Genomic DNA, 11,671 nt, shown 5'->3' on the forward strand with positions numbered 1-11,671 from the left:
TCACCATCTCTTGATTTTTGGTGATAGATGTTCTTAGTGACTCTGACCGGAGCTTGTCTTGTCCCTGACACCCTGCAACACCTCTGCGACTTGTGGGGCCTGTGCCTCCCAGGTGGCTGCTCCCGGCTTAGGAACTCACCGGAGAGAGGATGCTGGCTCTCACTGGAGACTCTGGGTCACGGCAGTCCCTGGAGGCAGACTCTCCACGTGCAAGGGAGAGGCAGCTAAGATCACTGATCCACCTCTGTTACTTGGAAGCTGAGAGGATCTGTTCCCTGCAGCCCGGCGGCTCCCCTGTGACTCGTGGGGCCTGTGCCTCCCAGGTGGCTGCTCCCGGCTTAGGAACTCACTGGAGAGAGGATGGAGGCTCTCACTCCAGCCTTTTATATCTTAAGCCAAACATTTCTTTTCCTGTATTTCAACAGGAATGAGGTTGAGGGGCCATTAGAGTTTGGAGTAGAACCAGGTTACTCCCAGTGATGGAGGATTAGGAGCATCTCACAATCAGTCTTAGTGATCACATGAGAGTATAGTACATTTTTTTTTTTTATGTATGCTGTCAGGGCCTTGTGTATTGCAGCCAAGCAAACTGCAACTAAGCTATGTTCTGATCTGCCTCTGAAGTCAGTGAATTGTTATATACATTCATTCATTCATTCACTCACTCATTCATTTACCCACATACCTGAGAGTTTCCCAGGTACTATATCTTTCAAGAAAGTCAAGCAAATTTCTGTCTTCAAAGAGCTCTAATTACAATGGATTGTAAAGTAGATGGCCATCTAGAAGGTAAAGTCAAGGGCTGACTGGAGCCACAAAAGTGACAGAGTATAGAAGTATAACATAAGGGCTGGAGAGATGGCTCAGTTGTTATGAGTACTTGTGGTTCTCTCAGAAGTCCTGAGTTCAGTTTCCAGCAATCACCTTAGGAGCATTTACAACCTCAACTACTTCCAGCCCCAGGAAATTTATCCCCTGTCCTCAGAGGTCTCTTGAATTCACATTGTAATGATTCACACATAAAATGGAGTAATGTAAATATTATAGCATCATTGGAGGAGAGTCCCTTGGTCCTGTGAAGGCCTGATGCCCTAGTGTAGGGGAATCCCAGGACAGGGATTCTGGAGTGGTGTGCAGGGGGATGGGGCATTGTATAGAAGGCTTTTGGAGGGGAATCCAGCAGAGGGGATAACATTTATAATGTCAATAAAGAAAATATCTAAAAGAAAAAGAGGTCAGGCAAGGATTCTAGAGGAAGAGTTAGGGAAGCCATCCCTATAGCCCACAAATGCTCTTGAGTGAGCATTTGTGGGTGATCAGAGATCTGATTGCAATTGGGTGTAATCTATTCAGAATCCTGAGAACATATTTCAAAACAAAGTAAAAGACATATTAAGAATCACTAATTGAAAAGAGGTCATGTCATGTAGCCTTGGTCCAGTGCTATAGATGCTCCCAAATTCACACGTGGAGTCAGAGAAATGAACACAAGAGCATAGGACCTAGGACCCCACTCTCTGAGCAAACGCATTGGTGTTCAAGATTCCATTCTCTGTATTCTTGGTTCACTTTCGTTCTATTTACACTTATGGGTATTCTGTGTGCATGTTTTTTTTTTGTGTGTGTGTGTTAATGGTATGTAGTGTCAGCAGAGCTTAAAAGGGGGTCCAGGTTTCCTAGGACTGTAGTTACAGGCTGTGGTGACATGCCATGTATATGCTGGGAACCCATGTCCTTTGAAAGAGTAGCCAGTGCTCTCAACCACTAAGTCATCTCTTCAGGTTCTAGCCTGACTTTCAGTGGTCCTCTCCCCATACTGCTTAACTTACTATTGGATCATTCTTGCTCAGTGAGCTGAAGAAGAAGATATTCAACTTGTACTTAATGTGGCAGAGAATATTGACAACTTTTACTGATACAAAGGGTAAAGTGCAGGTGACAGGGATGAACTTATACATGTTGTAGTACCCACCAATCAATGTACTAGGACCTGCATACAGTGATAGAGAGACAATGTACACCAAAGTGTGTCTAATGTTTCAGAATGCCACCTTGATGAAAACGGGCATTTTTACTATAGAAATACAGAGTCTGATTTAGGAACCAACAAAACAAATGCCTTTCACTGTGTAAACAATTCATGGCTCTTTTTGATCTCTGGGTGTTACATGTGGTGTTTCTACTTAGTAAAACATAAGAAATATGTCTGGATTTGCTTACTACCTGTCATTTTTTTTCATGTCCACACTGGGCTTGAGTGTTTAGTGAGGACATATCTAGTGTAGGAAAATTGTAATATCAGAATTTTTTTGAATTTGTCCTACTGAGAGGAGGATGTGTAGTGGCTTATCTCAGTCAAGGAATTAAAATAAACCTAGATTTTATGTCCCTCACCATAAATATGGACCAAGAAAGTTCTTTGGGTTGCAAGCATGGTCTGGCTGAGGGAAATACCAAGTTTTATTAGAAGGGAGCCCACTAGAATGTCCTGGCTCCTAGTCAGTATCCCAGACTTCTTAATTCAAGCTACTTTGGGATAGTGTTGACAGGAGTGGAGACTGTTAGAGCTAACAGAATAGACTGATTTACTAGCTCTCTGAATCTGCTAGCTCTGCTAGCTAGTACATGGCCATAAGAGCCACAAGTTAGATCACCAGGGCATGGCTTTCTCAGTCTCAGCAAAAGGAACACAACTGCCCAGGTGTCCATGTAATTAGTCAATTGTTCTGATGGCTTATGAGACTTAACTAAATAGTCAAGATTCCCAAAGGAGGAACAGAAGACATATATCCTCTTGAAACCATAAGTGTCTTTAGTGATTAAGTCTGGTGTAGTCTCTCTTTAAGGCAAATAGTATAGGGGCTGCTCATCAAGACAGCTGTCCTGTCCCAAAATTATATCTTGTACATATTTAAGGTGACCTTCTAGAGATTTCAACATTCAGTAACCATGTGTCCTGTGTCTGGGAAACTAATATATAAAAATAGCTCCTGCTTCTGGAGAATTTTTGCAGAACACCAGGACTCCCCATCTGTCATGCAGCACTCGACTACTTCAGTTGTGTCTGCATGACAAGTTTAAAAACCTGATCATGGACATGAGGCATACTTGTCACAGAGAGCCAGTCTCCTGAGTATTAAGTTGGTGACATCTAGATCTGATATGTTCCAGAATGGTCTCTGCTAAAGTCTGTGGAGAGGTCTGCATGCTTTCTTTATTCAGGTATAAAGGTGCCCTAAGAAATATTTTGTTATAACTAAAACTGAGATATAACATTGTTTCCTGGCCTCCACAGTGTTTCAATGATCCTAATTGATTTCCTAGCTGTTATTACCTTGGAATTTTTACAATGGAAACTGCCTTATCAGACAGGGTGTCCCCAGAGTTAGCAATGGAGGTCAGGCATTATTGCCTACTGATTCCCACAAGGAAACTGCCTTATGAGTCAGGGTGTCCCCAGAGTTAGCAATGGAGGTCAGGCATTCATTATTGCCTACTGATTCCCACAAGGAAGCTGCCTTATCAGACAGGGTATCTAAAGAGTTAGAGATAGAAGTCAAACCCTATTGCTACCTGTAAACATAGAACTCTAAGAGCAGTACCACACAAGGCAGAATTGCTTTACAAACTAGAGAGTTATCAAAAAGCTTCCTGAACTAATGTTTGTGTTACAAGTCACACCATTCCCAGGAGCTGCTAGAATAGGCCCTCCTGGTGCTTACCTGCTTCAGACCGTGAGAGTTTGCTTAGGATTGTCAAGATAGCCCAGCAGGGAAGAGCACTATTGTTCTTCTGAAGGAATCATTTATACCTGGCTGTTTGATTTTACTGACTTTGATGTGACTACTACCTGCCTACATGATCCCTGACATTTGTCCTTTTAATGTATAATATATAAGCCTGATTCTTATTTTGTGCAAATACACTCAGATTCTGCACAAATATACAAGATTCTCTCTTGTGTCATTTCTGTTTGTCATTAGCTGATTTCTTTGCCCACCAGGCCAGAGCTCTTATCACCCTGAGTAACAAGGGGTCCCTGCAGCAACCCAGTATGTAACACCCATCCTAGCTACTACAGATGAAATCATGTGTTATCTGGTGTGCTATTGTCACTTCTCCTGGAATGTAAAGGAGAAGACTTAGTTGTGTCTTTTCAATAAATCCTGAAACTTACACAGGGCTTGCTCTGCTCAGGCTCACACAGACCATGGGAAGCAGACATGAAGCATGAGTCATCTGTCAGCAGTCACATATCTACCGTCTTTACCCTGAGGCCTTCTCAGCTGTCTGTGGAGCAGGGAGGAGCTGATGTTAATCTTGGTCATCCATAGCTTGCGATGATATGATCAGGAACCAAAAACAAATGGACAGACCATTAGATTTGACTCCCTAACTAAGACACATGACTCTCGACATTTTCTGCAACATTCCACATACTAGACTGTAAATAATTTGTTTTCTTGTGTGCTACTGTAACTTCTGCAACATAAATGACTTGTCTTTGCTTTGTGTCTCCCAGTATATCTTTCATCTAACATAGGCCTCTCTCTGCTCAGAAAATTACCTCATGTTTTAAACATCTCATATTTGTTATGACCCATCCTACATAGTTACATGAATTCTAGTCTCATGTGGGATTTCTGTACACACATAAAGTCATGAGGACAGGTGTAGGGGCTACTCAGGAATTTTAAAGTTTTTTCAACACTACCTGTAAGAGAGCTTTTAACACTAAAATCATGGAAGATGCAGGCTTAGGTTACAGACTGGAGATCAGCGCAGGTGGAAGGACACAGAATTCTCTGGCTCCAGGCAGGCAGTGTGTCAGTAAGGATAAAGTGTGTTAGTGGAGCTTTGCCTTCAGCTCCAAGGTCTATAACATCAAACACTGAGGCTCATCTTACATGTGACAAACACTGTTTCTCCCATCCAGCACAAGAGGGCCATCATACTGTAGAACTCAGGTCCTCCTGCATTTGCCTGAGACACCTGTCTAGTCTCCTAGGAGCATTTATTGGGAGTGGAATTAAGAGAGACAACACTAGATGAAAGAGGCGTTTGCAAGGGTCAGAGATCCCACAAAGATGGGATCTCTGTCTTCTACCTGTCACTGCTATCCAAGGCCAACATTACAAGAGACAACTCCAACCTCACAGAAGGGAACATTATCTTGTGAGCTTAAGTCTTGTTGTACAATCTCCATATGGTAGTCAAATCATCAGAGCCTCTCACATGGTCTGAAGGAAACTCTACTTTACCCAGTGTCACAATTAATGACTTAGGACTTTATCATCACTGAAACTGGAACCCAGTGAGTACCAGCATAATTGAGATAACCAACCCAAATGTTACCTGAGAGTAAATTTGATTCTTTCATGAATTTAACCACCTAAACACAAGAGTAGACCATGAACATCTAGTTCCTCCTGGGTTCATGAACCAAAGAACCCACATGGACCCCTAGGTTGAAATTGATAGCCTTTGGTATCCCAAGCCAACACTTTCCAGTCCAGGATTAGGTCAGGAACGTGATTGGGGGTCTATTCCTGTTTACAGTAGAACCAGTTTACTCCCAGTTATAGAGGAATATGGGTACCCCAGACTCAGTCTTAATGAATACATGAAAGTAAAGTTCAGTCTTTTTTGGAAGGGATGCCAGGGCCATGTGTATGGTATCCAAGTACATTCCCACTAAGCTTCACTGTGACCTCTAATTGGGATCTATATGTGGTTGTATTCTGTGAAATACACTGTTGCTTGTTCTTGAACAGGCTCTTTTCCTGCCCTCTTTTGATATCAGAAGTGGCTTTAGAAGTAACGTTTTTCCTGTTTTCATGAGGAGTCCTAATGACCTATTAATAACATCTTAGACCCTTACTTCTACCTAGGAAAAAATGTCTGCCTATCCTCACCCATCTATATAGTTCTAATGGGCTTATTAACAGTGATCTTCAGGATCCTTATGAAAACACATTTACCTGCACATCATTATTAATAACAGGGACCACATGCCTACCTCCTCCACTGCTCTACCATCAGAATAAATAGCACTATATGTTACAAAATCCATCCACTACTGAGTGAATTTTCACCAAGCTTTGTGGTAGAGTCTTTTGGTTTTCTGGTAAGATGAAGAAAATATTTTCTAGTCTGTGTGGTTGCAACAGTCTCAGTATTCTCACGAGCCTCCTGGTGTAGCTCCTCAGTTGTCTTCTCTGTTCTTTCTCTGATACTTCCAGGTTCAGTTTGATGTGGGGAGTTATAGAATATCTCAGGCAGTCAGTGGAACATAAAAGGGGAAGGAAGGAGCCATGAGGAAGTAAGTAGATTTCTTTCTGTCAGTAATCCTGTCTTCCTGTCTCCTGCATTCCCTTTTATGACCTTCTTGATCTAGGAGGAACACCCACTGCTTTTAAACATGCTCATAGACAGTCAAATGAAAGATGAAAATGCACAATACATGGGGGACAAAAAGCAGCTCAGAGCCCTGCTCTCATGTCTGTTCATGTCTTACCTGGTGACTGAGGCACCTTCAATGCCAGTTTTATTGGAAGGGTAAGTGAAAGTGCCAGGCAGGCCTGTCCTGAGTCAGAATAGACCATGTTACTAATTTCACTACATTTCTCATGAATTAAAATGTCACTCATTGATACCAAAGAGTTCTATGCTTGAGAATCAGGGAAGGGGGAAAGTAAACCTCAGGATTGGCTGCTTCTGAACTGAATCGTGTCTCTGTAGGTCCAGATGTTTGAGGCTGTGGACAGGAGCACACGTGATGGTCACAGCCAACACTGATGGGTACTTCTTTGGGTAACAGGGAGCTTCCAGTAGTAGTTAGCATTTACTGTCAAATGTACACATCCTAAAGTCACAGGAGTGGGACTAGAAGAAACTAAGTTGAGTTGTTGGCTTTTATAGATCACTTTGAAGAACTCTGTAGATGACTTTCTTGAGTGTCTTAATTGAAGTAGGAGTTCAGAGGCCACTATGCATGGCTATCTGTATGCAAGTGGTTCTGGATGGTCTTAGAAAGATAGTGAAACATGTATCTGAGAGAGAGAGAGAGAGAGAGGGAGAGAGAGAGAGAGAGAGAGAGAGAGAGAGAGAGAGAGAGAGACAGAGAGAGACAGAGAGACAGAGACAGAGACAGAGACAGAGACACAGAGAGACAGAGACAGAGAGAGGCAGAGACAGAGAGATACAGAGAGACAGATAGAAACAGAGAGACATAGATACATTGAGAATGACATAAAAAAGTGAGAGTACCAGTGAATGACCAATTAATCAGCACTCCTCCTCAGTTCCTGACTGCAGATTCTTGTCTTTTATGGGTACCTTGACTTCTCTCAATGATGGCTTTGACCTGCTTGACTTTCCTGAAAATTCTTTGCTCTTTTAATCTGCTTTTGGTAAGAGTGTTCATCATAGCAGCATAAAGTTAGAACAATGATTTTCTGGGAAGCGTATAAAGGATATTCATTTGTATCCTACATGTTTTACTGTTTTTAATGCAAATCACACAGTACCATATGTCCACATAAAGCCATATACTGGCCCAAAAAGACTTATCAGCTTTGTTGCTCAATGTGAAGTCTGATTGACTGAGAGGTAATGAGAGGAAAAGGAGAAGGGTAGGGGACAGGAGATATGTGAAAACAAACTGATGTGTTTTGTACACATGAAATGTCCCCAGTGCATATAATTCTAGGAGGGACTCCTACCTGGGAGAAGAGTCAGATAAAAGGGAGGAAGGACAGCAGAACTCACAGGAGAACAGAGTGTGGAAACAGCTCATGATCTGAAGCTTTATGCAGAGGTTACACAGAGCAGGTGGCAGATGGCAGAGGTCATGATGGAATCTGTTGTACTTTCCTGTAAAGATTGTACTACCTGCCTCACAGGTGAGGAGGCTCCTCTTTGGCACTGAGCGGGAGAAGGGGAGCTCAGAGCCTTGCTGAATTCCCTGAAGAAGACAAGAATCAGGGGATAGACTCAGGGTTTGGGGAAGTGGACAGACATGGGCAGGCACTCTGCAGCAGGAAGTGGCACAAAACAGTGTAATGGAGAAACAGCACCATTGTTTTCTACTCCAAGACATTCAAATGGACAACTATTTCCTGAAGACTGATTTCCCCAACCATGAGAGTGACTGTCCAATTAAAAGTCAAAGTTGGGAGAGCCATTGAGATGACTTAATGGTCATGCTGCTGGCTGCCAAATCTAAGACATCAATTCAATTCCCAACACATACAAGGGGCCTGACATCCATGTGTATTCTGTGTATACACTCACTTATACATAAATTCACACAAGGACACACATTTATAAGCTGTCACCTTCCATACACATATAAGCAATGCCAAACTCTTGTATTAAAGGTGTCATTAACTCCATATTTTAGCATTGTGCAAATGTACTCTTGGATAGGCATATCTCTAACACATACGTTCTCCCACTCATCCATAGGTATCCAAGCGTTTATCAGTTCTGGGCCTTCCAAAGATGTCAGACTCATCTTGGTTCTAATAAATCTCTAGACTAATGGACTGTAAGGTACAACAGAAAGATCATCCAGAAGTACAATCAAAGAACTTGGATTAAAGAGAGAATACAGGGAGAAAAAACAAAGTGAAGATCTCTGGAGTAAGAGGTAACAGGAGATATCATGTCACCCAAGTGCTCTGAATACAGGCAGGAAGCTAAGGGCAGTGTGGGAAGACCTTAAGATAACCAAGGAGAGAGGGAGAGAGTTCCATGCACACAACAGAACAGTTTTAGGGCCACTGATGGAGCAGTGGATGTTATGTTGTTCACCCCCTCCAAGTACAAAGGTGCCATTTTTGACTACCCACCTAGGGTGAGTGATGAGCTGTCCACTCAGGACACAGATCTCATCTTTCCTTCAAATACAGAGGTCCCCATGTTCATGGAACTCTCTTACCTTCCAGTCTCCCTTTTAATCTGTTGGCTGCTTTCCACTACTTCCCAGTTCACCATTAAATCAGTGTCTCCCATTGCTGTTGAAATGGAAAATTTTCCTCTGTTTGTGTATAACCTGAAGAATGTTAAAGCCTTTTCCTGGTACACAGGAGTTACCATGCTCAAGGACTATGAAATTGCAAGTCATGTGATAGCTACCAATTTTACTGTAGTGGGGCTTGCACACAGTGGTAGAGAGACAGTGCTCAACAATGGCTCTCTGCTGATCAAGAGTGTCACCAGAAAAGATTCAGGATACTGCACTCTATGATCACTTGATGCAACCTTCAAGACCGGAAGTAATAAGTGCAGAATTCTTTGTACACAGTAAGTCAATTTTTTTGTGAACTCAGTTGTTGGGTGGGGTTCAGTCCATTGTACATTCAGAAGAGTGTCAGGCCTGAACTATATCTACCTTCCATATGCATTGTGTCTCCTTGTTGTTATTTGAGGATTTAGTGCAGGATATGCATGTTGGAGACAAACTTTCATAGACCAGAATCCCTCACTTGACTGCACCTGCAAGAGGCAGACCTGTGCTGAGTGACTCAGACAAGGATGTCAGCATCAACCCAGACCCCTGGGCTTCTCACCATGAACCTGCACCTGAGTTGATGAAGAGATGAGGAAACTATGGGATCTTCAGTGACCCTGGATTCAGATCTTTGTCCTAGACCCAGCTCAGAGTGAGGGAGGACAGAAGGTTTGATTTCAGAGCAACAAGGTTCAGGGGCACTGCTGCTGGTGAAGGTGTTCTCAAGGGAAGGAGAACAGAGCAGACATCAAAGGCTGTGGATCTGCCATGTTAATCTCCAAGCAAATGCACACACAGTGGCAGGAAATCCTGCTACAAGTGCCTACACCATGCCCTATCCCTGTGTGGAAGGAGGTTATCTGAGTGATTATCTGGAGTCTCCTGGAGAGCATAAGGTATTCAGAGGAAACTCAGGGTTTCTGTTTGCAAGATGAGATGAGAAGACACAGCAAGGTAGACAGCAGCTCAGCATCTGGAAGCTCTAGTGAACAGGACATGGTAAGATGGGGAGAGAAAAGTTGCATTGTTCATTTATCAAGTTCATTAATTACCTTGGCAAGTTTACTCTGTAGACTAATGTCCCTACCCAGGACAAGATGACTCTTCAAATGAAAAGCAAACTATGAGATGACTCAGTGGATATAGGCATTTTCTGTCATCCCTGATGACCTGAGTTCAATATTATCCCACGTAGTGGATGGAGAGTACTTAGTCACATAAGCTATTCTCTGACCTACATAGATAATGTGGCATCCACCCACTCACCTGCACACTGATACCTGCTTGAGTGCATGTTCCCTTCTCCAATGCAGAGTCAATAAAAATAAATTAAATTGTGGTATGAAAACTTTATCTTAGAACCTGAGAATCTGGTAACTTAATTCATGGACATACAGAGTGACCTGGAGCACACATCCATCTATCCATTCATTCATTTATCCATTGAGCCCTTTCTAGGCATTGGGTATTCCAAGATTATCACACTGATCCCAGGTCACAAAGTCTTCTACTGTATGCAAGGGACACAAACAAGGGCATCAAGAAAGTACCATAAATGGTTCATTGCAAAATATGTCAGTGTGTAGACTAGTTTGTGTTGAGAAAGATGCTTTTGGAGGCACCCTACTCCACACACATGGTCTGAGCAGAGATCTGAGATAGTGAATGGTAGGGAGATAGAGGAAAATAGAGGATAGGGGAAATTCCCATATAGAAGTTCATGGGCACTGAGGGCATGAAATTTGTGTTCTGACCTCCACCAAGTAGGATAAACACACTCTCACCCACACACCAAGGGTGAGTGATGGACACCCCCATTCAGGACTCAGAGATCTTTCTTCCCACCAAATACAGAGGAACAACTTTTGATGGTTTCTTTCAATTTCTTTCTCTTTTTTTTTTTCATCTACCACTTATATGCTACAAGAAGCAACTTATCCCTTCTCAACTTACAATTGGGTTAGTGCCACATAGTGTTGAAGAAAGCATAAATATTGTTCTGTGGGTTTTTAATCTTCCAGTGAAGCTTCAAGGCTTTGTCTGGCACAAAGGAGTATTTCTACTTGACCATTTGAGGATAGCAAGCCCTTCATTCCTCACCAATTCAACCATGCTGGGTCTTGCATATTATGACATAGTGACAGTATGCAAAGATGGATCCCAGCTTCTCTTGAATGTCGAGAAGAAAGACCCACGGTTTTACACACTACAAACCATATCTCTCAATTTGAAGTCAGAATTGGCCATTTTGGACCTCCAAGTAAACAGTAAATGATTCTTTGTGATTCCTCAGTGATGGTGGGGTATATTGTTCTTTGTATACCTAAGACAGTGAAGCTTGAACTGTACCTTCCTCCACCCTGGATTGTGTACTCTTACTTGGGTTTGGGCCTTTATGGGGTCATATCATGTGTTCAAAGTGAAATACTTCAGAACCCTTAACCTGAATGGAACCTGTAGGCAGTAGGATGGTAACTCAGTCCAATGATGTCATCCTCTGCTCAGACTCTCTGGGCTCCCACTCTGAACATAGCCTTGAGAAAGCTTCATGACTTTGCTTGAATTTTACTACCTGATAGAGCTGACTGGAAGCAATGTGTCATATTCTATGCAAATCTTTGAGCATGTTGAACAATACAGTATGTGTCATGACAG

The 11,671-nt window shown here is 42.6% G+C and overlaps 1 protein-coding gene across 1 annotated transcript; it reads left to right on the top strand.

Moving 5' to 3' along the window:
- Positions 1 to 7,852: 7,852 nt before the first annotated feature.
- LOC116100390 (carcinoembryonic antigen-related cell adhesion molecule 3-like) lies at positions 7,853 to 11,291 on the top strand. The gene is given in 4 exon segments (XM_031384194.1): positions 7,853 to 7,904; positions 8,952 to 9,268; positions 9,270 to 9,311; positions 10,926 to 11,291. Coding segments are annotated over 4 exon segments (777 nt in total).
- Positions 11,292 to 11,671: the final 380 nt, after the last annotated feature.

The sequence above is a fragment of the Mastomys coucha genome, unplaced genomic scaffold, assembly GCF_008632895.1.
Source record: "Mastomys coucha isolate ucsf_1 unplaced genomic scaffold, UCSF_Mcou_1 pScaffold21, whole genome shotgun sequence".
NCBI classification, from domain to species: Eukaryota; Metazoa; Chordata; class Mammalia; order Rodentia; family Muridae; genus Mastomys; species Mastomys coucha.